General features: G+C 44.4%; 1 protein-coding gene across 16 annotated transcripts; it reads right to left on the reverse strand.

Moving 5' to 3' along the window:
• On the reverse strand, positions 1-27990 carry ADAT1 (adenosine deaminase tRNA specific 1). Of its 16 annotated transcripts, none has more exons than XM_044931963.2 (12): positions 27907-27990; positions 27240-27380; positions 24748-24928; positions 24408-24476; positions 23075-23129; positions 22244-22374; positions 17361-17964; positions 17085-17210; positions 15474-15619; positions 14852-14951; positions 4168-4254; positions 1273-3460 (listed from the first exon to the last, which is right to left on the reverse strand). In XM_044931963.2, exons 3-12 carry the CDS (start codon positions 24914-24916, stop codon positions 3280-3282), a joined length of 1668 nt encoding a protein of 555 aa, XP_044787898.1. In that variant the 5' UTR covers positions 24917-24928; positions 27240-27380; positions 27907-27990; the 3' UTR covers positions 1273-3279. The 16 variants fall into 16 exon arrangements, 12 of the variants coding, with proteins under 12 accessions (XP_044787895.1, XP_025124202.2, XP_025124209.2 ...); XM_044931964.2 differs by having other exon boundaries at positions 27185-27380; XR_006546292.2 differs by lacking the exons at positions 27240-27380; positions 27907-27990 and adding an exon at positions 27013-27178 and having other exon boundaries at positions 1273-1586; positions 2939-3042.
• Positions 27991-27997: the final 7 nt, after the last annotated feature.

Below are 27997 nucleotides of genomic sequence, written 5' to 3' on the forward strand. Positions count from 1 at the left end.
CAAAAGTGAAGTCGCTCAGTCATGTCCGACTCTTAGCGACATCATGGACTGCAGCCCACCAGGCTCCTCCATCTATGGGATTTTGCAGGCAATAGAACTGGAGTGGGTTGCCCTTGCCTTCTCCGAGTTGAATACTAGATGTTAGGAAAAACAGGCCTGGTTTCTAGGTGTGCTGCTGAGTTGCTATAGGGACTTTTGTTTGGCCTTTTAGACAGAACTCTTTCCAATGAAAGTTACAGAAAACGGAGTCAAAGGGGCTTACTCAAAATAACAAGAGCGATTTATCTCACATCGTTGAAGTCCAGACTGGGCACTAGTTTCAGGCACCCAGACAAGGTCACGAGAGCCTTCATCCTCTGGGCTGTTTCCTTCATCACCTTGTTCTCCAGCTGGCTGTCTCTGGGCAGTGGGCAAAAGCAGCCCCAGGCAGTCCTGGGTTACCTGGTGCTCACAGCTCCCAATACGAGAAGAGAGGGAATCTTTCCCGATCGCTCTGGTATTAGTTCCAGGACTGTTCAGGGTTGGCTCACACTGCTGGAGTCAATGAGGAAAGTTTGCTTCACCCGAGTCTCAGGGATAAAGCAGAAAAGGGTGGTTCTTCAAAGGAAGCAAGGCTGGGTATACAAAATATATGTCCATTATGACAGGTGAAGCTCTAAAGTTTACAGAGATTCAAACATCATGTCAGCCCAATACTTGCTGAATCAACGAGGAACACACAAAATGGAGCTACTGCAGAGTACTTCTACAGCATCACATTCCAAATTCTTGTTCTTAGAGAAGCAATAAAATACAGGACACACACCAAGGTCATTAGCAGGATGCTGTTTTAGCAGAGAGCTACTTCAGTCAAGTACTGTTATTGTTCAGTTGCCAAGTAGTGTCCGACTCTTTGCAATCCCATGGACTGCAGCACCCCAGGCCTCCCTGTCCCTCACCATCGCTCAGAATTTGCCCAAGTTCAGGTCCATTGAATTGGTGATGCCATCCGACCACCTCATCCTGTCACCCTCTTCCCCTTCTACCTTCAATCTTTCCCAGCATCAGGGTCTTTTCTAATGAGTCCGTTCTCAAGAGTCTTCTCCAGCATCAGAGTTTGAAAGCGTAGTTCAATCAAGTATAGTTTGTTTCGTGTCCAAAATTCCATCCATCTGACATAGAAGAAATCTACCGCTCTGGTAGATGGCAGTCTTTTTTCCTGATCAGCCACAAGAAAATCTAAGGCCTGTTCAGCATGTAGGAAGACAGAAGTCCAGGATGAATGAATGGATCACAGCTGTTGCTCACTTAAACTGGTGATAGTCTGGGGGGTTTCTGATCCAGGACCCAAACGCCTGCTTCCGGAGCGCGCTCCAGGCCTGCTGGTACGTGGACGCAGCCTCCTTGTACTCTCGGTACGTCGCTAGCTTCTGCGCCCTAATGCACACACACCACCAAGCACACACGTTCTCAATGGACGGCTCACCACGGTGGCCAGAGAGACACCTCTGCAACTGGCCGGACAGATTTATTAGGAGAGACTTGGGAACAGAAGGATTCTGTTATGCTGTCTTAGAGTGACTCTTAGCTCCTTTGTAGGAAATTCACTAGAAAACAACATGGGATTAAAATAGGTAAAAATAAACAGAATACTAGTCTGTTTTTTTTTCTTTTCTTTTTTCGGTCCTGGTGGAATCAGATAAAAAAGAATAACTGTGTCTACTACTTGGTTTAAAGTTTTCTACGTGGCTATAATCTTCACTGGTAGGATCGAGCCGTTAGACACTTCTCAACTGCATTTTCCCAAAGTACTTTTCATCTTAGTCATATTCTCCTGTGTAATCAAAGCCAACACCCCTTCCCAAATCCTTCAGTGTCTCTGACTGCTGAAGAATGGCTAATGTGCTGAGTCATGTAACACTTACACCCACATAAAAAGATTTTCTTGAGACAAAGATTCTTACCTTTGATCAAATTTGAGTCAGGCTTCTCAAAGTCCTCTTCCTGACCCAGCCCCGACCTTGAACTACATCCTTGTCATCTCATAGCTGAAGAAACTGAGACTCGAAGCTCACTGAGTCAGGTTTTACCCTGCTTCTACTCTTTCGTTCTTTGCAAAGATCTTAGGAGACCCGTTGTTTCTTCACTGGCTACAGCGCAGAGCCGAGTTGCTAACTGTAGCAGACACTGATTCTAGGTCTTTGATCAACTGCCCATAGCTTTTCGGTGGTTAATGGATGGGAGCTACACGCATGACAACCTTAACCTTTACCTGAGCCCTCAGTTCCTAAAACAAGCGATGGTTAAGAAACCTCCCTCCTATATTCCTGTGTGTGGGAAATGGCAGACTGGAAAGAACCACCTTTCTTCATGACTTAAGACTCATGGGTGCCCCCCTGGTTTACCTGTGACAAGGCCGGACACGGACCCTCCAAACACCTGTTTTTTTGTCTCTTAATGATTAGCTGAACTGTTTGTACCCACTGAGAAAATCTCATCAAAATGCCTGATAATTTGACCAAATATTAATTACCAGTTATGCTTCTCCTTCCTGCAGACCCCCAAACTCAGAGCCACTCCTTCTGAGCCGGCGTAGGCAGATGTACCAACCCTTTCTTTTAACAGCCCCTCCTGAGGACTGACACTTCCTGTTCAATGGTCCCGTCACACTACCTGCTCACCTCACTCCCACATTTCCAGCTCTAACTTTGCTTAGACAAAACTTCTCCTTTGCACCTGCTCTTCGAGAGGCTTACAGACCTTAAGATTGCGATGCTCTTGCTACTGCATTAGTCCTTCTCTACCTGCTGAAACAGGCCCTGTCTCTTACTGCAACAAAGCCTTCAAATGAAGTCTCCCCTTACCTAAGTCCAGATTTGTTTTTAAGGCATAGAATGTATAGCAACCCACCCAGTTCCAATCTGACTGATTTTTCCAGACAAGAAACAAGCAAACTGACCATGGATGGCTGGAGGGCATCGGCACCGACTGCAGGATACACGATGCTGCAAACAGGCAGCAGCCTCTTCATATGGAGTGTCTAGCTACTCCCTGGCTTCCCCACTGTTGTATAAAGAAGAATTTGGCTGGTCTTTTTTGCCAGTTCCTGGGAGGGAACCTCTAAACTTTCAGAACTTCCTTGGTGATAGGAGTGTCTTTGTTATTCACGGTGGACCCTTTGGGTCTCAACTTTTTGCTTAACGAGGTGACTCATGGTGGGCCCTAGATAGTTTCAGGAGGGGCTGGCTGTCGCTGAGAGATCAGCCATGAGATTACAAAGTTGGGGCCCTGAGTCATCTGCTATCTGACATCCTGGGGTGGGGAGAGGAGAAGGTGGAGATTGAGTTCAGTCACATCGTGTGGCCAGTGATTCCATAACTCATGCTGGATGAGGAAGCCCCAGTAAGCACTCTGGGCACTGAAACGTGGGGCAGGTTCCTGGTCGGTGACAGACAGTGATGTGCTGGGCGGGTGATGCCTCCTGGGGACACAGAAGTAGCAGGCTGGATACCTTTGCAGACCTTGCCCTGTGCGTCCTGTCTTTTGTCTGGCCCTTATTTGTATCTTTTACAATAAAAGGCATTCAAAGTATGGTGCTTTCCTGAGTTCTTTGAGTTTTTCTAGTGAATTATTGAACCTGAGTGGGTAGTTGGAACCTGAGTGGCTTTGGGGCCCCCTAGAATGCGGCTGGTGTTACCAAGTGAGGTCAGTTTGTGGGCACTGTGCCCTTACCCAGTGAGATTTGGCCTGACTCTGTTAGCGTCTGAATTCCCCCCACCCACCTGCTCATCAAGTGGTTTTATAGTCTCTACATTCCTGTTTGGAAACTAATTTAAGTCCTCGAGCTTTAGTTCACAACCACTGATTGAAAAAAAGAAAAAAAGAATGATATTCCCAACAGCATACACTGACACCTCAGCGCTCACATTCTCACAGTGCTCTCCATCTGGAGCTGGACTAAAGGAGGGCCTGGGATGGGCTGGGCCCAATTCCACCCGCAGGCTCTGTGACCCTGTCCCACCAACTATGCCCCATCACATCTCAGATCACACACATGTCTGCAGCTGCGGCTATAGGGACTGAAGAGCATGTGGTCAGTACTAAGTACTCATTGGCCTACTGAAACATCACTCCTGCCAAAACTTCCAGCCATTCATAAATATGAAAAATGTAGGTCAAAGGCATCACCTGAGTGAGTCTGGCCACTTGTCCTCTGAAATACTGCTTAGCAGCTTCTGGAATGATCTAAAGAGTTCTATTTTGCTGATTCGGGATCTGTTTGAAAAAAGATCAAGAGGATTTATTAAGTGTTTAATACGCACCAGGCCACCATCAAAGATATTGGGCTTCACATGGTATCTTTCTAGGTCTGAATGTCCTGAGCCCCTGTTTTCACCAATGCTTGGCAAGAAAAATCCAGATCTGAGAGTCTGATTAGATTGAGACACAAAAATGATTCTCATTTCATAAACGTTATCAGCAGTGAAATCATTAAGATGACAGGCTGAAATGGGCTAAACGCAGAGGGAATTACTAAATTCTGCCCCCAAGGATACCCATCAGCTGTTATTTGGCTACCACCTTTCAAGGGAGCTGGCCCTTGGGTAACACTGCTTACAAGACATTGAAAGGTTTGTTTCAGAGACTTGAGTGTTGCTCCCTATATGAACTGTGGTTATAAAGTCCATTCAGCCCAGGCATCTGAGGAAGAATCTCTAGATTCCTCCTTATGGGGATTACAGTCCTTGGGAGGTAAGTCCTTTGCTTCTGAATCAAGCTTCATGATGGTCATAGTTTGAAGTAGTGAAGGAAGTCAGTGTGAATTCTTTACCAGTTACTTGGGTCTTCTTGGTTTTGCTCTTTCATAACAGCTGGGGCCTAGAGTGTATGTGCCTCCTTCCTTTCCCTCATATACACAATTCATGGGCTGACTTAGAAGCTGGGAAGCATTGTGTGTGCCAACCAGGTACAGTCTTATTTTACATACCATATCCGTCTCCTCCTTGAAAATCGTACCATCAGCTGAGACACAGAGGCCATCGCTGGCATATACTAAACAGCGAACTGTAGTCCGCTGAAAAGCTCCCTTACCTGGCTGGGACCTAGCCTACTGGAGACATCACTGCTTAAAGGGGAACCTGAGTGGCTGCTGGCATTCAGGAACATAAGGCTGCTTTTTTTGTTTGTTTGCTTTTTGTTTTTGGCTGTGCTGTGCTGCATAGCTTGTGGGATCTCAGTTCCCAGACCAAGAATTGAACCCAGGCCCACAGCAGTGGAGTGAAGTGAAAGTTGCTCAGTTGTGTCTGACTCTTTGCAACCCCATGGACTATACAGTCCATGGAATTCTCCAGGCCAGAATACTGGAGTGGGTAGCCTTTCCCTCCTCCAGGGGATCTTCCCAACCCAGGGACTGAATCCAGGTCTCCCACATTGCAGGCGTATTCTTTACCAGCTGAGCCACAAGGAAGCCAGAGAACTAATCACTGGACCTCCAGGGAAGTAGCCTGCTTTAACATGAAAAAAAAAAAACAAAAAACAAACCACAACCAAAAAACTAATGGATCTCATTAACAGACCAAAGGAGAAAAGTACTATAAGGAAAATATGTACAGAAAATGCATTTGTTATAATTCAACATCTATTGAGTGATTTAAAACCTTTTAGCAGCAGCAGCAAACTAGGACTAGGAAAGATAGTATTTAAATTCATAAAGGGTATCTATAAAAATCCTACAGTTGATACATGTTCTCAAAATCAAGAATGATAGAGGGATACTTGCTATCAATGCTTTTATCCAACGTTATACAGAAGGTCTGGCTAGTAAGACAAGAAATAAAAGGAATAAAGATTGAAAAGCAAAAACTGAAGACATTATTCAGAGATGATTGTGACATTGTCACCTGTGGTTAGCACAGTAAGTGAGAAAAAAAATAAAAGGAGTGGCAACTTGGAAAGGAAATACTATTTGCAAAAGATAGTCTACATTAAAAAATTTTAAAAGAATTCATACATATATTAGTAGAATAGTAAGAGTTAGCAATGTTGCTGGACACATTTATTGTAAGAGAGAAATAAACAAAATAGAAGTTGATTGCAGTAGCAATGACCAGAAAATGAAATAAAGGAAATGACTTAAACAGCATCAGTGGGAGCATCTCTGAATGGTGATTCTTGCCTCCTGGCATTCAAGCCCTTAGGCAATGCCACCCCACGTGGAACAGGGCTGACACCAGTAACCATTACAAGACTGGGTTGGAGTGTGACTTCTGAGGCTACTCATAAAAGACTCTGTGGCTTCTGCCCTGCTCTCTTGGGATGCATCCTCTCGGCGGGGGGGAACCAGCCATCACACGGTAAAGATGAATATCTGTAGCATCACGGAGAGACCCAGGTTGAGAGGAACTGAGGCCTCCTGCCAACAGCCAGCCAGCTCTGACCTGGCAGTCACATGAGAGCTACTGGAAACCGGATCCTCCAGGCCTGGTCAAGCTTTCAGTGACTGCAATGCTGGCTGCCATAATAGAGCGCAACCGCATGAGCCCGAGTCAGAATTATCCAGCTAAGCTCCTCCCAAATTCCTGAACTACAGAGGCTGTAAACTAATGTTAATTGTTGTTTTCAGCCACTAAGGTGTTCTTCCCCACCCCGCCATGGGGTGAGGGTGTAATCTGTTATACAGCAACAGAAAACGAATACAACATCAAGAAATAAATCTAATAAAAGATGTGAAAATCATAAAACTTTACTGAAATATATATAAGAAGACCTAAATAAGTGAACTTTCAAAACTATTTAAATTTGGGCACAACTGCCAGTTTGGCACCAGCATTATATAGCGAGATAGACACCATATCCCTGGTTTGAAGACTTAACAATGAAAGATGTCAAATCTTTAAAGTCTAAGGAAAGCCGAGACACTCTTGAAAGACAAAGCAAGGAGACTTTTCCCCTAACAGATATCATCTTATTATAAAGCTATGGTAATTAAGAGTATGGCTTTGGTGTAGGGAAAAACAGACCAATGGAACAGAACAGAATGCCCAGAAAGAGACATACATACATATACACATAAAATATTCTAAGTTTGATATGTATTCACTTAAAACATAGATTTCAATAAAATTACTACAGTTTCTTTTTCTATAAAGAAAATAAAATGAGTTTCTCTGACAGGGAGCTTGTATTGTATGAGAGCCTCTTATACAGAACCATGTATTGGGCCATTGCGAGTGTACCAGAAAGAGGCCAGATAAGTGAAATTCCTGTAGCTCAAAGTGCTCATATTTTTTCCACTCAATAAAGTGGGCTGGTAGAGCTAATAAGGAGCTGGAGCTAAAGCTGCCACTAAGTAAGAACTGTCAGATTGAAATACCAATCCCCTGAAACTGAACTAAAATTACAGAATTAAAATACAGGGCAAGTGTTTATATAATTGCATTAGAACTGAAAATTATTACTCAAGAACAAAATAATCCGTTCAATATTAGTGAAAATATATCCAAAGGGTGGTCACCAAAGGCAACTGTAATGTTAAATCTTTTATTCATCCAGTAGTTTAAGTGTGAATAATACTGATTAATTCATACTGACTGATTAGACAATTAAGAAATTACTTTCAGCCAAGCCTCACAGCTTCACATAATATTTTGCCTAGTTCATTCACTGGCATACCAACTAGCTAGATCAACCTAACACTTAAAGACTTGTAAGAAACAATTAAACATGGATGCTTCAAACACGGATTTCAGGTGCTAATGCTATTCTCCTGTAACAGAACCAGGGCACTTTAGAGAGAAATGGTTCTATATACTGGAGCAGTGAAGTGATGGTCCTGAAAAAACCTCACACAGGACAAAGAAATGAGGCTGTCTGGCAGCTCCCTGTGCTTTCTAGGCCTAAACAAAAGAGAGAGAATGAAGTTTCTATAGCTAACAGAAACATATTAAGAGCAAAGCCAGAAGTTCATGACCCTCAAAAAAGGGAAGATTTAGAAATATTTTTCAGATAATTAGTACCATATCACGGTTGGTTTTACCCAGTTAAAAACAAACATTATTTACGCTTTATTGCATGTATGCTTTCAGGTAGGTTAGTTGATATGCTCAGTGTTACCTAGAATCAAAGATTTCATTTCTAGATTTAAGAGTCTGAAACCATTTTTGGTGACATGACCACACATTTTCAGGAAGTCTAGAGAGTCTTCCCAGGGGCGGGGAAGTCTGGTGGGCTGCCGTCTCTGGGGTTGCACAGAGTCAGACACGACTGAAGCGACTTAGCAACAGCAGCAGCAGAGAGTCTTACAGAGCCCACATTTCCACTGCCCACATCACCCAGAATCAGCAAAAGAGGAATACAAAAAATAAGCTAATATCTTGCCCCACATGCTCATGTTTCCCTTTGAAATACTGATTAGGAGAGCCCATGAAATTTTTGCTAAAGCCCAGTGGCTGCTGATGAACAACTATGAAAGAACATCTGGCTATAGAATTACAGAACATTAATGAAATATGTCAAGGAATTTCATTCACAGGAACAAGGAGCCTCAGCAATCAACCATGCAATGCTCTGTAGTCTGGAGAAGGGACCCACTCAAGGTTCATTAAAGAAACACAGCACTTAAGCCTCACAGGAAGGAGTCCGCTGGATTCTGTTTAGCACCAACACTGTGGTGAAACGTCAAGGCCTCTAGCGTCACCGTGAGAAGCCGTCAGTGACAGAGAGCTTAGCAACTTTTTGAGAACAGATCTGCAAATGTTTTCAACATTCTTCCCTCTGGGGCACTGAATGGTACTTTCTGAGTGCTTTTGGTCTAAGTCACCTCATGAATAATGTTTAGGTGTTATATCTACAAAGATAAATTGGGAATCTCTCCTTTGCTGGAAAAGATCTCCCTCCAAAGAAATAAGACCTTTCTCAAGACTTGTTCAACAACAGAACAGAGTGACTACACTAATAACTTCTCTGCCAAAGAGACTCACCCAACAATAACCATTCATGTCATCTGGGGAGCAAAACCATCTTGGTGACTGCTGGATGCTACGTTCCAATAAACCCTAGTTCCTTTTAGCAGTGAGGATTACTTTCTTAGATATTAATGTCTCCCTGGTGAGTTGGTTAACATTGCTGGTTGGTGCGTCAAAGAGCTAGGAAAGCTATACATACATACGTATTTTTTTTAAAGATCACACATTCACACTCAACCTAGGCCTATCTTTATTCTAACGCACTTGGACACACTTTGTTTGTTCACTCTCTTATCCTTCTCTCTTATAATCCAATGAGCCATGCAATGACCTCTCCAGGATGCTGTGGCAGCTCGTGTGGGATGGAAAGAGGATATGCCTCTTCAGAGCAAAGAGAATTTAAAAGGATTTGCCACTTTGGGGCAAAGAGTAAAATTAAGCTTCTGGAAAATGAGGGTCCTTTATCTGATTCCTGTTATTATCTCCTTGTTTGCAATAAACACAAAAACGTAAATACTACCTTTTCAAGTGTTTGTTGGCCATCATAGAGATAGCCAACAAACACATGGAAAAATTGCTCAACATCATTAATTACTAGAGAGATGCAAATCAAAATTACAATGAGGTGCCACCTCACACCAATCAGAATGGCCATCATCAAAAAATCTACAAGCAATAAATGCTGGAGAGGATGTGGAAAAAAGGGCACCCTCCTATACTGTTGGTGGGATGTAAATTGATATAGTCACTATGGAGAACAGTTTAGAGGTTTCTCAAAAAACTGAAAGCAGGACTACCACATGATCTAGCAATCCTACTCCTGGGCATATAGCCAGAGAAAACCATAATTCAAAAAGACACCCCCCCCGCCTCCCCCCGCAATGTTCACTGCAGCACTGTTTACAACAGCCAGGACATGGAAGCACTCTAAATGTTCATCAACAGAGGAATGGATAAAGATGTGGTACATATATATAATGGAGTATTACTCAGCCATAGAAAGGAATGAAATGGTGCTACCTGCAGAGACATGGGTAGACTAAGAAACTGTCATACAGAGTGAAGTAAGTCAGAAAGAGAAAAACAAATATTGTATAATACTGCTTATATATGGAATCAGAAGAATGGTACAGATGAGTTTATCTGCAAACCAGAAATAAAGACACAGATATAGAGAAAACAAACTTATGGATACCAAGAGGGGGAAGGGAGGCGTGGAATCAATTGGGAGATTGGGATTGACGTATATACACTACTATGTATAAAAATGGAGAAGGAAATGGCAACCCACTCAGGCATTCTTGCCTGGGAAATCCCAAGGACAGAGGAGCCTAGTGGGCTACAGTCCATGGGGTCACAAAAGAGTCGGACATGACTTAGCAGCTAAACAACAACAAATGTATAAAGTGATGAGAACCTGCTGTCCAGCGCGGGGACCTCTCCTCAATGCTCTGTGGCAACCTAAACGGGAAGGAAGTCTAAAAAAGAGGGAATACTTGCATATCTATAACTGATTCACTTTGCTGTACAGCAGAAACGAACGCAACATTGTAAAACAACTGTACTCCAATAAAAATTAATTTAAAAAAGGTATAAAAAATATTACCTTTGAGTATTGCACTAGAATTTTAAATGCTTCTAACATCCCGGAAGTCTTGAGTTCGTATTCCAGATCGTTCTAAAACATGGAGGTCCCAGGAGGGCACTCGGGGAATGAAATGTGAGGAAACCCTCTCTCCCCTGCAGTGGTCAGTCCTTAGAATTAAAGCAACTGATTCTTTCAAACGTAACATGCAGCTTCATTTGATGACTGAAGGGGGTATCTATCTTAACAAGATGTCTACTGAAAGCCCTGCACCATGTTAGAGGCACTCTCTCTCAATTTTCAACATCTATTCCTGTGTGATAGATACTCGGAGTTACCCTTGTTTCATTGTTGGGGAAACTGGGGCTCAGAGAGGTAAAGTAATTTGCTCAATTACTGGGGGGAAAGGAGCCTGGAATTAAACGTCAGTCTCTTGAACTGCAGAGCTTCTGCTCTTTCCACCATGAACTTCCTTCTGTATGAAGTCTGCCTTCTAAATGGAGAGACATCCACAATACGACAGAAGCCTCAGATTGCCTTCTCCAGTATCCTCGTCTTACAGATACGAACATACTGAGGCCCTTACTCTGAGGCCTCAGTCTTATGAGGCCATATCTGTCTTACAGATATGAACACACCGAGGTTCATACAGATATGAACACACTTAGACATTTTTACACACTGAGACATCACTTTGCCAACAAAGGTCTGTCTAGTCAAAGCTATGGTTTTTCCAGGCGTCATGTATGGATGTCAGAGTTGAACGATAAAGAAAGCTGAGCACTGAAGAATTGATGCTTTTGAACTATGGTGCTGGAGAAGGCTCTGGGTAGCCTCTTGGACTGCAAGGAGATCCAACCAGTCCATCCTAAAGGAGATGAGTCCTGAATATTCACTGGAAGAACTGATACTGAAGCTGAAACTCTGGCCACCTGATGAGAAGAACTGACTCACGGAAAAAGACCCTGATGCTAAGAAAGACTGAACACAGGAGAAGGGGATGACAGAGGATGAGATGGTTGGATGGCATCACCGACCTGATGGACACGAGTTTGAGCAAGCTCCGGGAATTGGTGAAGGACAGAAAAGCCTGGTGTGCTGGAGTCCATGGGGTCACAAAGGGTCGGACAAGACTGAGTGACTGAAATGAACTCAACTGAACTGAGGCCCAGAGGGCTAACAGACTTGTTCAAAGACACCTGGGTAACTGGAGACAGAGCCAGGGTGAGAACAGGGGCACTCCCAATCATACAGAAAACAGTGACATATTGGGACAAGCTGGAAAACAGCACTTTAGGAATCTGGAGATAAGATGGTAATTTTGAGCCAGAAAGCAGTGGTAAGGCAAGTTTTTAAGGTAAAAGGTGGTGTGGGTTCACAGTGAAGAGCATTTGCTGCTGCTGCTAAGTCACATTAGTCGTGTCTCTGTGCGACCCCATAGACGGAAGCCCACTAGGCTCCACTGTCTGTGAGATTCTCCAGGCAAGAACACTGGAGTGGGTTGCCATTTCCTTCTCCAATGCATGTAAGTGAAAAGTGAAAGTGAAGTCGCTTAGTTGTGTCCGACTCTTAGCGACCCCATGGACTGCAGCCTACCAGGCTCCTCCGTCCATGGGATTTTCCAGGCAAGAGTAAGAGCATTTAGACCTCAGCAAAGCAACAGACTGAAGCCCCAGGCAGGAGGGTGGGGCCAGCATGGGTTGCGGCTAGTCTGTCACTGCCTGCAAAGGCAGAACTCGGCAGGAAGTGTGCTCCCTGGCTCTCCTGACCTGCTCTGATCACACATCCTGGTCTGTGGTTAAGGGCTGATCCCCTGAGAGATGCAGACCTTGGCCTGAAGCTGGGAGGTCCTTGAGAAAAACTGCAAAAAAATCTCTATCCCTAAAAACAAAACAACAACAACAAAAATTTTGTAAATACTACTCGATTCAATAGCTTAGGCCACTAAGAGACAGGCCAGATCTCCTGATAGGAGTCTGAACCCTTGTTAGTGTTTGTGAGAAAAAAACTTTTTTTTTTTTAAAGTCTGAAAGGATGTAAGTTGTTATTATCGTTTCCGTTGAGGGAGACAAATAAGCATGTCAAAAAGAAAAGAAACAAATCCACCTGTGAACTTTCACTACAATACACCTCTTTATAAGGGGGCATAAAAAAGACATGGAAGAGCCACTTAAAGGGAAAAGAACTACTTTTAAACTGTGGGAGTCTGACAACAGTCACTCAGCAGCAGCTCAGTCCAGACAGACGGAAAGACCTTGATGGAGAGGCTACTAGCCCATAGCCCCGTCCACCCTTGGGTTACTACAGACCCTCCGTGGTTCACTGGGAGGGAAAAGCAGAGTGGCCAAGATGAACATTTACAAAAGAAGAACCAATAAGGCAGATACATGAACCTCCAAACACACAGGCATGATACCCAAGTCTCATGTCCAGCAGATCACATGCTCCACATTTCAATAAAAGTTAATTTGAAGATGCAAAGTCTTGTATTTATGGCACTCTTCTTGCCAGTCTCATCACTGTGAAGCTTCATAAATGATTCTTGGGTTCCAGCCTTGTTCTACTAAACCAGAATTTCTTGTGGTAAGACCCAAGAAAGTGTTCTTTTCAAAATCTTCCAGGGCAAAGAAGAAGGCTGAACGTTGAAGAATTGCTGCTTTCAAACTGTGGTGTTAGAGACGACTCCTGAGAGTCCCCTGGACTGCAAGGAGATCCAACCAGTCAATCCTAAAAAATCAACCCTGAATATTCATTGGAAGGACTGCTACTGAAGCTGAAGCTCCAATACTTTGGCCATCTGATGGGAAAAGCTGATTCACTGGAAACGACCCTGGTGCTGGGAAAGATAGAAGGCAGGAGGAGAAAGGGATGACAGAGGATGAGATGGTTGGATGGCATCACCGACTTGATGGACACACTTTGAGCAAGCTCTGGGAGATGATGAAGGACAGGGAAGTCAGGAGTGCTGCAGTCCATGGGGTTGCAAAGAGTCAGACATGACGGAGCAACTGAACAAGAGGAAAGAATAGCCTTTCCAAGAAATGATGCTGGGACAAGGACATCCACATACAAAAGAATAAAGTTGGATCCCTACCTCATACCTCATAAAAACTAAATCAAAATAGATTAAAGTCCTAAACATAAAAGCTAAAACTATGAGAAGAAAATACTAGGTAAATATCTGTGACCTTGGATTAGACTACCAATTTTTACATATGACACTAAAAGCAGAAACCATGAAATAAAAAAATAGATAAGATGGACTTCCTCAAAATAGAAAACTTTTCTGTTTTAAAGAACACTTAAAAAAAAAAAGAAAGACAATCCACAGAATTAGAGAAAATATTTGAAATATATATCTGATAAAGGGTTCATACCCAGAATATACAAGGAAATCTTGCAAATCAACAATAAAAAGACGAACTGATTTTAAAAGTAGGCAAAAGATCTGAATAGATATTTCTTTAAAGAAAATATACAATTGGCTATACAGGAAAAGATGCTCAACATCATTAGTTACTAGAGAAATGCAAATCAAATCCACAATGAAACACAACTTCACATTCAACAGTTACAATAAAAGACAGATAAAAACAAGTGTTGGAAAGGATATGGGATAAATGAAATTCTCATATACTGCTGATGGAAGTCTAAAATGTTGCAGCTATTATGTAAACAGTCTGGCAGTTCCTCAAAAGTTAAACATAAAGTTATCCCATGACCCAGCAATCCCACTCCAAGTATACGCAAGAGAATTGAAAACAAATGTCCACCCAAAAGCTTACATTCTGAATGTTCAGAGCAGAATTATTATTCAGAATACCCCCAAAGTAAAATAACCATCAATGGACCAGATTAAAAACCCGGTATACCCAGGGAATTCCCTGGTGGTCTGGCGGGTGGGACTCTGCATTTCCACTGCAGGGGCAAGGGTTTGATCCTGGGTCAGGGAACTGAGATCTTACAAGTTGTGCAGCCAAAAAATAAAAATTAAAAACACCAGTGACCCCCTCCAAACTGGTATATCCATATGATGGAATAAAGGCATGAAGGAGTGACACATGATGCAACATGGATGAAGCTTGAAAACCTCATGTTAAGTGAAAGAAGCCACATATTGTATGATTTCGTGCAGAGAAAACTCTAGAACAGGTAAATCCATAAAAACAGAAAGTAGACCTGTGGGCACCAAGGGCGAGAGAACTGGAGGGGAGGGACTGCTCATGGGTGTGGGGGCTCTTTCTGTGGGTATGGAAATGTTCTGGAATCGGAGGGTGGTGAGGTGTGAACACACTGCCACCGCCGCCGCCCCAGTACTCTGTACCTGGCCTGCAGGCATCCGATTCCTTTCTTTGTTGTCCCCTGGGGAAAGCCATTGGCGGTGACATCCAGGGGCTGCTCAGGCACTGCACTCCAGCTGATGGCTAGGAAAAGGTAAGATTCTGGGGTTAAAGGTGTTCAGTTTTCCGTAAATGTCAGAGGTATTTTAGTAAGAGTATTTCCCGACCACTGCAGACCCGTGAGAGTTGGATACGATGTCAGAGACAGTGGCTGTCACTCTGACGCCTGCCCTCCGGAGTACAAAAGTATAAAGTAGCTCATGATTCTTCATCATCACCATCAGGGCTGACAATCGTTAAAACAGTTATTATATGCTGGACACGCAGCAAATGCATGAAAAAAATCTCTCATTTATTCCTCATAACAACCTGACAAATAAATGACAAATTCTTATCTGAAGATGAAGAAACTGAGGCTAAGAGAGAACAAGGTGCCCAGGGTCACACAGCATGATCCTGACCCACTGTGGGTGTCTCCTGAGCCCACATTATTGACAACTTGTGTGGGAAAGTGCTACCCCAGGCTGGGAGGATGCAGTGTCTCCCAGGCCACTCTACAGTCTGGGGACAGGTGACTCCAGAGCAAGTGGAACCTGGACCCCTCACCTGCCCCACAAGGAACAAGTCGGCCTGGGCTGTCAGCCTTTCTCGTCTGCACTGCACGGCGGCTCTGTTCAAACAGTAAATCTGACTGCTGTATTTTCACTTCTTGAACTCCAAAGCCTTCTGGCAGAGCTGAGACGTTCTGACACCTAAATGTGAGGGAAAATGCATGAAATTTGGCTCACTCCTCGACAGAGAGAATATCTAGGGCTGTGTACCACGTCACCACCCACGTCTCAGCAAGAGGCAAAAGCTTTAGAAGGTGTGTGCATTTGTTTATTTATTTATGGGGATGGTATAGGAGGTAGTGACAGAACAGAACCTAGATCCTCTGAGCCTTATGAATGCGGGAAAATCATTTCCGTCAGTCTGAAGTGAAGCTAGGAACTTACCGCCGTCCCTCAGGGACTTCAGTAGCACCAGACTCTGTTCCTTGTAATGGGTTTGAAAGATTCGAAGACCTTAACCAGAAATATTAACCTGTTGGCAGTAGCTTCCTAAGGAGTCATTCAAATATACCAGAAACCATAATTATTCTGTAATACAAAACTTCATTTTTTTCTATTTCACACAAAGTAGATGCCAACATGAAGTGGATCTAGAACTGAGTAGACAGCAACTTATAGTTTCAGAATCAAGAAAACATGGAAAACAGAGAAAATGCCTTGGGCACTGTGCCTAGGATTGCCTTTTTTCCCCCTTAGCATCTTTATTGGTATAAGTTTATATACCATAAAATTCACCCACTTCAAGTTATAATTCAGCGCTTTTAGTCACAGAGTTGTGCAGCAAGCACCAAAATCTAACATTTCCGTCATCCCGAGAGAAATCCCAGTCACTCCTTAACAGCAGTAACTCCTTGTCTCCTTCTCCAGCCCCTGGCACCCATGAATCTACCTTCTCTGGTTTGCCTACTTCGGACATTTCAGTCCATGAAATCATATAACGTGTGGCTTTTTCCATCTGGCATAAGGTTTTCAAGGTTCATCCCTGCTGTGACATGTATCAGACTCCATCCCTTTTTGAGGCTAACATTCCACTATAGGGAGCTACCATCTTTGATTGATCCATTGAGCAGCTGATGGACATTTGGGTTGTTTCACTTTTAGGGTATTATGACTAACGTTGCTCTGAACACTCATGCACAGCCTTTATGTAGATGCCTGTCCTTATTCCTTTCGGATATGTACCTGGGAGTGGAATTAGTGGGTCATATCCTGGCACTGCTCCCAAGAGCTGGCTTTAGGAGAGTGCATTTGACAAGAGCGCCCAGGTTTCCCCAGGCCCTGGTCGTATTCTGCCCTTGGTACTACGGCAGGCATCAGGCGTGGCTGCCCTTCTTTGGGGAGATCACACTTGGGTGGTCATCCTTCATCTTTTTTCTTTTTAAAAAATTAACACTAATGTTTGAGTGTCCTTAAACATGACAATAGCAAACTATGTGCACTGCAAAAAAAAAAAAAAAAAAAAAAAGAGTAATCATAAAGAAGAAAAAAAATCACCCATAATACCACAACTCAGAGGTAATCATATTAATACCTTGGTATATATCTTTCTATAATTTTTTTTCCTATGGACATAATATACTTTAAGACTGAAATGAACTCATCTTACCTTCTAAATTGCTCTTTGAACATTATGAGCATTTTTCCATGTTTAATTCTCATCAGTATTAGTTGCAAAACACAATCACAATCTTCTATAGCTGGCCACTTCTGTGGTTTCCTTTTCTTTTCTTTTCTTAGTGTACACAAAATGAACATTTGAGCAGTTTCTTAGTCACTCCCTTAGGACAAACCCTAACTTTTTCTACGTCTGTACCCACGTTCAAGGCCCTGTGGACATAGCCCTAGACCGTTTCTTGGCAAGACGGCCCCCCTGCCCTCTCACCTCCTGATCAGTGCTCTCTGCATGGCCTCCTGGCTGTAGGGGCACTTTCCAATGACCACAGCTGACAGGTAGATGGGTACTTCTAAGAAGTGCATCAGCAGTGCCCCCTGGCATCCGAGGATGTTCCACCGAGCCAGCTTGTCACTGCAGGACATGGAGCAAGTCCTGTCCCCCCGGCCTGGCTTCACTCGGAGCAGCCCCACCTGGTGATACGCAGCACCAGGCTGCCCCGAGTCTCCAGCTTCTCCAGGCACGCACTTGGCTCCAGTTCTGTAAACGTCCACCACCTGGGCACCACTAGGGGTCATTCCAGTGACACTGGCCAGTCCCTCTGCGGTGAGATTAGAGCTGCTGACATCCGGTGGATTTGGGCCCCTTTCCTGACTGCCAAAGCTCTGACGGTGAGCTGTACCACCAGGAGTCCTGGGCTCCAGCCTCATTTTTTTAGTCACAGGACTCTCTGGGTCTTCACATTTCCTTTTATCTTCAGGAGCTTCTAGGTTATCACTAGTTTCTACTGATGGGTTACTGGCCCAATCTCTACTGACAGGACAGCAAGGCTGATCTTCAAACTCAAGCATTGGAATGATGGAGGCATCCCCACCTGTAGGAGAAGAAATCCCTTAAACCAGTTGTTCCCAAAGTGAGGCCCTTAGACCCGCTGCATGAGCATCCCTTGCGAACCTGTTAGAAATGCCAAATCTTGGGACCCATGGTAGACCTGTTGAATCAGAAACTCTTGAGGTGGTACCTAGCAGTCTGTTTTAATAAGCTCTCCATGTGATTCTGATACAACCTTGAGTTTGAGAACGACTGCTTTAAATGAAACTTAATACTCTTCTCCCAGCTGACCTGAGATGAATTAAGAACACTTGGCCAAATTTCCCTCATAACAATTCTCTGGGGTTCTCACTGATGACCCTATCCTAGACCCAATGAGCTACAATCTCTGAGTGGAAGGAGTCTTTAAAAAATTGAACCATTTAACAAAGATCCCAGGATGTTTTGGAAACACTAGATTAGACCAAGCTTTCTCAACCTCCACACGGACATTTGGGGCCAGACAATTCTTTGCCATGGGGGCTTGTTCTATATATTACAGGATGTTTAGCAGTCTCTCTGGTTTCTGCCTCCTAAATACTGAGAGTACCCCTGAGTCTGACCACCAAAATGTCTACAGATGCTGCCAAGCATCCCTTGGGGATCAAAACTGTCCTAAGTTGGGAACCCCTGGTTTAGAACGAGCACGGTTTCCCAAGTGCATTTTGTGGAGTGTTATCCCCAAGATGCCTTGGAAAATAAAAGCGGAGGGTTGATTTCATGGTTAAATAAGTTCGACAAATAATGCTTATAATTTCCCCATCTTGCATATCCTCTCAGTAAAGACTTGCATAACTGGTATTTCCCTGTGCTGGTTCAGAGATTTCTGACTTACTCTGTGTTTACATTGAACCAAAGAAAACCAGAGGTCAGTAAAAAGCATAGCTTTCCCAAGAGAAGGGAGATTCTTCAAACACTAACCTAATGTGTACTGCTTTTCTGAAGTGTGTACATAATACATCTGTGGTCTATATAACCTAAGAGTGGGAGAGGCAAGAGATGCAGAAATGGGAGTGTTGCCAGAGAGGCTGGCTGGCAGGCCTCCAGAGACCTCACAAGGTGACAGTGACTTTGAAGAATTCCCCAGGGCCCACCTCCCACTCCGAAGGCTCAGAGATTTGATCCGGACCGATGTCTGAACTCGGGAGTCTGACTCATGCTAACACAACTCAAATGCACAAGTCTGAAGTAGCCAACCCAGGCACCAACTTAACAGTTAGTAATGAGGAATAAATGCCAAGTGAGCCAGACCGTCACATTCTCTAGTGTTCTCTCTTCCCCCAGTGGGAATGTCCCACTGTAAAAGATTGCCCATGACCCAGGGAGTTAGATCAGCAGTTCCAGTTTTGATTTCACAGACCTGTAAAATCTCCACAAGATTTTAAGATCAATAGAGTGTTGTCAATTTTATATTCCATCAAGTAAGATCTTTAAAAAGCTTATTTATCATTAATTTAAAAACACATAAAGATCTCATTAGCTTAAAATGGAAAGAAATTAGCTTTTTTAAAAACTCACTGAACAGTCCTGAGTTTCCCTGTGTGACCATGGAGTAGTGCTCTCTCACAGAGCATTACCAGCCTGCGGACCACTGATTCTCGTTGTTTGATTAGGTGGCCAGGCTAGCTGTAATCCCCAGATCTCTCTCTCCACAAGAATGCTACGCCTGCTGCTGGGATCAACCAGGCCCTGGCTGGGCAAAGCGGGATCCACAGGCCAAGACTCCTGGCATCACCAGGGAGCTGGTTAGAAATACAGGCCTCCAGATCCACTCCAGAGCTGCTGATTTGAATGTTCAGTTTAACAAGTTCTTGGGGTGCGTATTATATATATTACAGTTTGAGAAACACTGAGTTAAGAAACATCCTTTGGTTCTTGAGTGCCTTGGTCCAAAGACATTGCTAAGAACAGAGTATGGATGAGCCCTGCCTTTCTCTGTATGTCATTTTTCTGTTCTCTCATAAAGTTATATTATATTTTTTATTTGAATTATGATCTTTAGTTATTGTCTCTAAAGAGTGATTAGTGTAATACCCATGGGACAATCTTACTTCCTTATTTCAAAATTTTTCGGGTGAGAAAATTTTATCATTCCTGAGTTGTCTACAAGGGTAGAAATTATTCTCAATTTTCTAGACAGAAAAACAAAGGATAGAGGTGACCTCCCCTTGGCCAGGTTTGGTCTTCCTGCCTAATGCAACTACAGCACCTGAAAATCCCCTTAAATTGATCAAAATCTATCTAAACTCACCGTGACTGTCTACATCTCCTGAAAAATTAAAGGGTAAACGAGGGACTAGACTTATTCACTGCTACATAACCATATTTCACACTTCCCTGACAAACAGTACAAAATATGTGTTTAATGAAGAGGTGCCAAGAATACACAGAAGCACTGTACAAAAAGATCTTCATGACCAGATAACCATGATGGTGTGATCACTCACCTAGAGCCAGAGATGGTCAAGTGGGCCTTAGGAAAGCATCACTATGAACAAAGCTAGTGGAGGTGATGGAATTCCAGTTGAGCTATTGCAAATCCTAAAAGATGATACTGTTAAAGTGCTGCACTCAATATGCCAGCAAATCTGGAAACCTCAGCAGTGGCCACAGGACTGGAAAAGGTCAGTTTTCATTCCAATCCCAAAGAAAGGCAATGCCAAAGAATGCTCAACTACCACACAATTGAACTCATCTCACTCCTTAGCAAAGTAATGTTCAAAATTCTCCAAGCCAGGCTTCAACAGTACGTGAACCATGAATTTCCAGATGTTCAAGCTGGTTTTAGAAAAGGCAAAAGAAACAGAGATCAAATTGCCAACATCTGTTGGATCACTGAAAAAGCAAGAAGAGTTCCAGAAAAATATCTATTTCTTCTTTATTGACTATGCCAAAGCCTTTGACTGTGTGGATCACAACAAACTGTGGAAAATTCTGAAAGAGATGGGAATACCAGATCATCTGACCTGCCTCCTGAGAAATCTGTTTGCAGGTCAAGAAGTAACAGTTAGAATTGGACACGGAACAACAGACTGGTTCCAAATGGGGAAAGGAGTACGTCAAGGCTGTATACTGTCACCCTGCTTATTTAACTTATATGCAGAGTACATCATGCAAAATGCCTGGCTGGCTGAAGCACAAGCTGGAATCAAGATTGCCAGGAGAAAGATCAGTAACCTCAGATATGCAGATGACACCACCCTTATGGCAGAATGTGAAGAACTAAAAAGCCTCTTGATGAAAGTGAAAGTGGAGAGTGAAAAAGTTGGCTTAAAACTCAACGTTCAGAAAACTAAGATCATGGCATCTGGTCCCATCACTTCATGGCAAATAGATAGGGCAACAATGAAAACAGTGAGAGACTATTTTGGGGGGCTCTAGAATCACTGCAGATGGTGACTGCAGCCATGAAATTAAAAAATGCTTGTCCCTTGGGAGAAAAGTTATGACCAACCTAGATAGCATATTAAAAGCAGAGACATTACTTTGCTAACAAAGGTCCATTTAGTAAAAGCTATGGTTTTTCCAGTGGTCATGTATGGGTGTGAGAGTTGGACTATAAAGAAAGCTGAGTGCCAAAGAATTGATGCTTTTGAACTGTGGTGTTGGAGAAGACTTTTGAGAGTCCCTTGGACTGCAAGGAGATCCAACCAGTCATTCCTAAAGGAAATCAGTCTTAAATATTCATTGGAAGGACTGATGCTGAAGCTCCAATACTTTGGCCACCTAATGTGAAGAACTGACTCATTGGAAAAGACCCTGACGCTGGGAAAGATTGGAGGCAGGAAAAGGGGACAACAGAGGATAAGATGGTTGGATGGCATCATTGACTTGATGGACAGGAGTTTGAGTAAACTCCAGGAGTTGGTGATGGACAGGCAAGCCTGGCGTGCTGCAGTCCATGGTGTCACAAAGGGTTGGACATGACTGAGCGAATAAATGAAACTGATGTGTTTAATGAATGAATGACATGAGTGTCAGGATAAATCACCACACAACTCAGGGCTTTGGACTTGTAAGCCCTATTGTTGGTTTTGGACCTTTAAGTTTCCTGATCCTCATCGGAAACTGAGAACTGAGTAACAGTGTGAGTGACGTGCCCTCCACTTTCCTTGGTAGAGAAGTGATTAGGCACACTGGACTGTTCACAAAAAGGCACTCTCACCGGCTGTAACTACATTTTGCTAAAGAGGTTTTTTTTTGAGAAACATATTCACGGATAAGACACCAATAAGGAAGTAAAGATGAATGTAGCATGAATCCAGAGATCTGAATATACTTACAGGGTGTATGGCTGGAGAAAAACACAAACAAGAGGTCTGGTCTGAGTTTCCACAGTCCTCTCTGAGATCCTGGGAGAAAGATGCTATCCTCCTTCAGGGCAGCTGCCAAATAGAGCTGATGGAGCAGGTACCTAATGGGATGCGGGGTGTGGGGCATTACCAGAGTGAACAACCCATGTCTGTGGTCAAGGGAGAGACTCTGGTTGGGTGATTACTAAGAAGGAAAGAGATACTGGAGACCAGTGAAACAGGTAGTGACCTGGAATTACGAGAACGATCTAGTGATTCTCAAAACACCAGCTGGAATTTATTAGAAAGGCACCTTCTGGGACTTCCCTGGTGATCCAGTGGTTAAGAGTCCGCCTTACCATGCAGGGGACTAGGGTTCGATCCCTGGTCAGGGAACTAAGACCCCAGGTGCTGTGGAGCAACTAAGCCCCCAGGGCGCAACTCTGTGCTGCAGCTGGAGTCCACACGCCACGGGGAAAAGATCCTGTGTGACAAAACACAGATGCCACGGGCCGCAGCTAAGACCCGAGACAGCAAATAAATAAATTAAAAAAAAAATGGAAATGCAGCTTTTCAAGCTCCACCTGGATCTGCTGACTCAGAACCCCTAGGGATGGGCCCAGCTACCTGGGTTTTAACAAACCCTCCAGGTGATTCTGAAGCACACTCAAGCATGAGAAACCCTGTCTAGGCCAGACCAACTGTATTTTAAGTACAGTTCAGAGGCTGACATAATTAGTATTACCTGGGGGCTTATTAGAAATGCAAATTCTGGGGCCCCCACCCATGCTAGATCAAGCTCTCGGGGGGATGTGGCTTTACCTTTGGAAACTCCTTCTGGCTATGACCTCAGCATGGCTATCATTGAGGATGTCACCTGCGGCAAAGACAAGACACTAGTGAAAACATATGGAACCTAGACAGGCCCTGGTTCCTGAAAGCAGAACATGGGAGTTTTCCCCAGCACCCAGATTGGCCACGTAACTCCTGGAGGGCTTTGCCAGAAAGCAGTACATCATTATTGGCACAGCATTTACAGCAGGGTTTCCTCAACTACTGACATTTCGGGATGGAAAATGCTTTGTGTGTGTGTGTGTGTGTGTGTGTGTGTGTGTGTGTGGCGGATGTCTGTCCTGTGCACTGCAGGATGTCTGGCAGCATTCCTGGCCTCTGTTCACTAGAGACCACTAGCATATTCCTCTTCTCCCAGCTTTGACAATGAAAAATGTCTCCAGACATTGCCCATTGTCTCCTGGGGGGGCAAATCTCCCCTAGCTGAGAACTCCTGACTTACAGGGAAATCTTAATCAGGAGGACAAAGGTCCAGATCTTTGGTACCCTGGTGCCATTCTTGTGCCCAAGGTGAAACAATTCCGTTGAATTCAATCAATAGTAGTCCTGAAACAGTGTCCTCATATCCCTGGGAAAACTAGGAGATGAGGGAAGCAAACTGGAGGAGGAATCTGTTAACTGGCATCCAGAAAGTGAAGATGCCAGACCTCTAAGGGATTTTCTTACTCTTTCTTGTGCCAAAATCTCCATTTAATTCATGGTTGCTTTCTGGGGCTTCAGATGTACTATGGAAAGCTAAACTCAGGGAACTTTTGGTTTGAGCATGAAAATAAATGGCCAACTTTCAATCCACTCAGAAAGATGTTCCTGGCGGCCTTTGCTTCTGAAACTTATTTCCATTCTTTAAATGAGTTCTGTCCTTCCAACTGGAGCGACAGTCAGCAGGAAGTGAAAGGTCAGCCACCTAGTGATATGGCCCCTTTGCTCTGCCGGGAAGAGAAACAGGTGACACGGACGTCAATTTTCTAAAACTCCCTAACAGGCCCTGTTTTGGAGAAGGCAATGGCACCCCACTCCAGTACTCTTGCCTGGAAAACCCCATGGACAAAGGAACCTGGTAGGCTGCAGTCCACGGGGTCGCCAAGAGTCGGACACGACTGAGCGACTTCACTTTCACTTTTCACTTTCATGCATTGGAGAAGGAAATGGCAACCCACTCCAGTGTTTTTGCCTGGAGAATCCCAGGGACAAAGGAGCCTGGTGGGCTGCCGTCTATGGGGTCACACAGAGTCGGACACGACTGAAGTGACTTAGCAGCAGGAGCAGCAGCAACAGGCCCTGTTTAGACCCCACCCAGCCTTACCGCTCTTCCTCATTTTGGACTGGCCTATGCATTTGGTTCCTGTTCCCATTGAGACAACTTCCTTTTTCACTGAGGGGGGGAAAAAAGCAAATCATAAAATGAGTTCTTAGAATCTGAATGGTCGGCAAGTTTAACAACCCCCCTGCACATTCGTCCAGAGGGCTCCCTCACAGGCTGCCCCAGCTGAGGACTGGTTTCTGCGCGGCCATCTCCCGCCACCAGAGGTCCCGCAGCACCAGAATGTGTCTGGCATCTTGGATCATACCCAACCACCACCATCCCTGTCTAGCCCTTTGTCTCTTACTGGGAGAGACAGTGTTTCAGGGAGAAAAGGTCTCACCTTGCACTGGTCCGTCAGAGCGGTCGCAGGCCTGGTCAGCTGTGGGTTGTATCTTCACCACGGCTGCGAGCAACGTCCACTCGCGGTTGGGCTCAGGCTTCCCTTGCTTGGGCAGCCTGCTCCCATAGTGCTCGTAACACAGCTGGGCAATCTCATCCGCGGTCCACATGGTGCTCAGGCCCTGATCAAAACCCACAGCCGTCAGGACAGAGAGGAGAGCCAAGGCAAGATACTGCAACAGGAGTTCACAGGTAGCCCCTTCGTGTTCAGCCTGAAGCTCCCCCTTTGTAACTCTGTGTATCATCTTCTCTGACTACCCCTCTGCTTTCTTTTCATCATTAATGAAAGATCAACAAAGTCTCAAATCTCACAACCCCAGAAGATACATTACTTCTTCAAGATGTTTTTTTTTCTAATATTGGATATATGACATGTTTCTAATGAATCTGAGCCCAATACTCAAAATGAAAGCATAGGAGGAAATATTGTCGGTATTCCACTTTTCATTTGGAAATAGCATGTAAAGGGCTGCAGACCTCAGCTTGCTTCAGACAGACCCTCACCACACAAAGTTCATCTTTCTGGGGATAAAGGTCTTCTTTTCTATCCTTTTTCCCCAGACATTTTACTTTTCTTTCCCTCACAGCAGAGAGGTTCTTTATCCTCTGTCTAGTAAGCCTCTGCCCCCATCAGGAAAGCACCCTTTTAATCTTCCACAACCTTTTATGATGCAGAAGAAAGTGACAGAGTCCAGTGGTTTCTCACCACTCAAGTGAGACAGCAGTTCTGCTTCTCAGATTGAGGGTTTTGGAGTTACCCTTTCTGGATTCTAATCCTGGTTTTGCTACAAATTGACTATGAGATACTGGGTAGATTACTTAACCTTTCTGTGTCATCTGATAAAAGAGACAATAGTATTTAATCCACTGGAGTTGCTGTGAGGCTTAAATAATATTTACAAAAAGTTGGCACAGTGTCCAGCATAGTTACATCAATTGAGATTAATACTACAAATAAGAACATTTGAACTTCCTGATTCATTTGCCTTGAGCTCCCTGGCAGATAGTGGATCTGTGATGGATACGTAAAGCCATGAATAAGAGACCATGAAGCAGACCTAAAAGAGGCCTAGAATACTTCCCTTGACACTCTTCTCATTGTTGACTCTATCAATGCTCACTCAGTGACCTCATTTGGCCACTGAAATGTATGAAAAGCTTCTTAGGAAAAAATAAGATCATAAGGTGATGGGCAAAGCCAAATGTGTCACCAAACAAAAAAAAAGGCTCCACTGAACCTCAAGGCATATACCAGACAACTGATTTTTCCACAATAAACTCTTTGCACTGTTAAATTAATAAAACAAGGAGATGACTAGATTGATGAGTCTCTAATGCTGTGTTGGCCTATTTAAGCAAACCAAGATCTAAGTGTGTAAATGCCTTAAGGTTGCTGCTGCTGCTAAGTCACTTCAGTCGTGTCTGACTCTGTGCGACCCCATAGACGCCAGCCCACCAGGCTCCCCCATCCCTGGGATTCTCCAGGCAAGAGTACTGGAGTGGGTTGCCATTTCCTTCTCCAATGCATGAAAGTGAAAAGGGAAAGTGAAGTCGCTCAGTCGTGTCCGACCCTCAGCGACCCCATGGACTGCAGCCTTCCAGGCTCCTCCGTCCATGGGATTTCTCCAGGCAAGAGTACTGGAGTGGGGTGCCATTGCCTTCTCCAACATATCAAAACTGCTAAGGACAACCAAACAACGGCTGTCAGCTAGGCTTCCAGCTGTAGCCAATCAAATGCTTTCACTTTTTCTATAACAGTCTACCCTGCCTCCTGTCTGCAGAGGGCTCCTAACTACTTGCTTTGGTGCTGCCCAACTGGAATTGGTTTTTGACCAAACTTTTAAAAATTATAATATTCTTCAGTTTATCATTTAATTGTTCTGATGTGTGGGGTTGTTATTTCAATAAATGGTCATAGTACATCAGATCATAGTGCTTTAAATTAAGAATCTGGCTGGAACTGACATAAACTGTGATTTATGTCAGAGAACCAGCATAAGCTTTTCTTTGCCCCACAGGCTGGTTTGATGGGTCTTAGCTCAAACCGACTCCAGTATTCTTGCTTGGAAAATCCCATGGACAGAGGAGCCTGGAGATCTACAGTCCATGGGGTCGCAGGAGTTGGACACGACTTAGTGACTAAACCACAAGTTCCCTAAGTAGGGATTGAAACCGGACCACTGCAGGAAAAAAAGCGGATCCTAACCTCTAGAACGCCAGGGAGCTCTCGCAGCATAAATCTTGTATTTGTTGGAGAAAAAGAAAAGCATGGGCAAGCCTTGAATCCTCCGTTTGGAAGAGATTTCCCTCTCATTTCGAGGGGGCGAGGAGCATCAGAAGGCAGTATACTTTATGAAGGCAGATACTCTGGTACCCACCTTAAATTAAATCATAGGTACACAAACCATAATAGCCAAGGAAGACAGAACTTGCCAGAAGAAACGCTGACTCTATGAAGCAGCAGCCCAGAACTGTATCATCACATTCTCGGAGCTGTCAGGATGAGCGTGCCCAGTAGTTGAAACGAGCAAGTTTTGCTACACTGAGTCCACTAAAATTCAAATCCACTCTCTCCTAGAACGTGAATAATTGTTGTTAGTTTTTTTGCCCACAAGATCGCATGTTTTAGCAGTTGCAAAAGGCTGAAGAGACCACTTCCTTTTCAAAGAAAGTTAGGGCCAGGGGCGAAAAGCTCTTTTCGAAGGGTTGGAAGGGAGCCTACTTCCCTCAGCCCCCGGCTCAACACCCTCAAGTAGACCGGGTAGGGCCAAGGTGTCTAGTCAACAGGAGACTCCGGGCCCCTGCAGCCGGGACTAGGTGGGTGCCTGCCCTCTGTTTTTGTAGGACGCTGCAGCACGGCCACGCGTCCCCCGCTCGCCCGCAGCGGGGGCTCTCCGCGCAGGGAGGGCGGTATTTTCACTAAAGGAGCCGCCTTTTACCGCCAGACGCGTGGTGGGAGAGATACTGTTCTCACGTTCTCTCCCCACACAAACGGAGCTTGGGAAAGTCAGACACTGGAACCTGACCCAGAAGCCGCGAGAACCCCCCTCGCTCGCCCGCCCTCAGCTCCCCGACCCTCTCTGAGACCCTCCCCTCCCACCTCTACGACGCACGCCGTCGAACGGGGCGGACGGAGCGTGTGCGGCGCAGCGGACGTGACATCACTAAGAGGCGGCACACAGTGCACGCTG

Source organism: Bubalus bubalis, chromosome 18, assembly GCF_019923935.1.
Source record: "Bubalus bubalis isolate 160015118507 breed Murrah chromosome 18, NDDB_SH_1, whole genome shotgun sequence".
Lineage (NCBI taxonomy): Eukaryota > Metazoa > Chordata > Mammalia > Artiodactyla > Bovidae > Bubalus > Bubalus bubalis.

Coding starts and splice junctions, on each gene's coding strand:
- ADAT1 (XM_044931959.2), bottom strand. CDS start 27,120: ATGAGAGGGAAATCTCTTCCAAACGGAGGATTCAAGGCTTGCCCATGC. Junction 24,929..27,012: donor AGCTCCCTGGCGTTCTAGAG/GTTAGGATCCGC, acceptor GGTTTTGATCAG/GGCCTGAGCACCATGTGGAC. Junction 22,375..23,074: donor GCCAGAAGGAGTTTCCAAAG/GTAAAGCCACAT, acceptor GCATCCCATTAG/GTACCTGCTCCATCAGCTCT.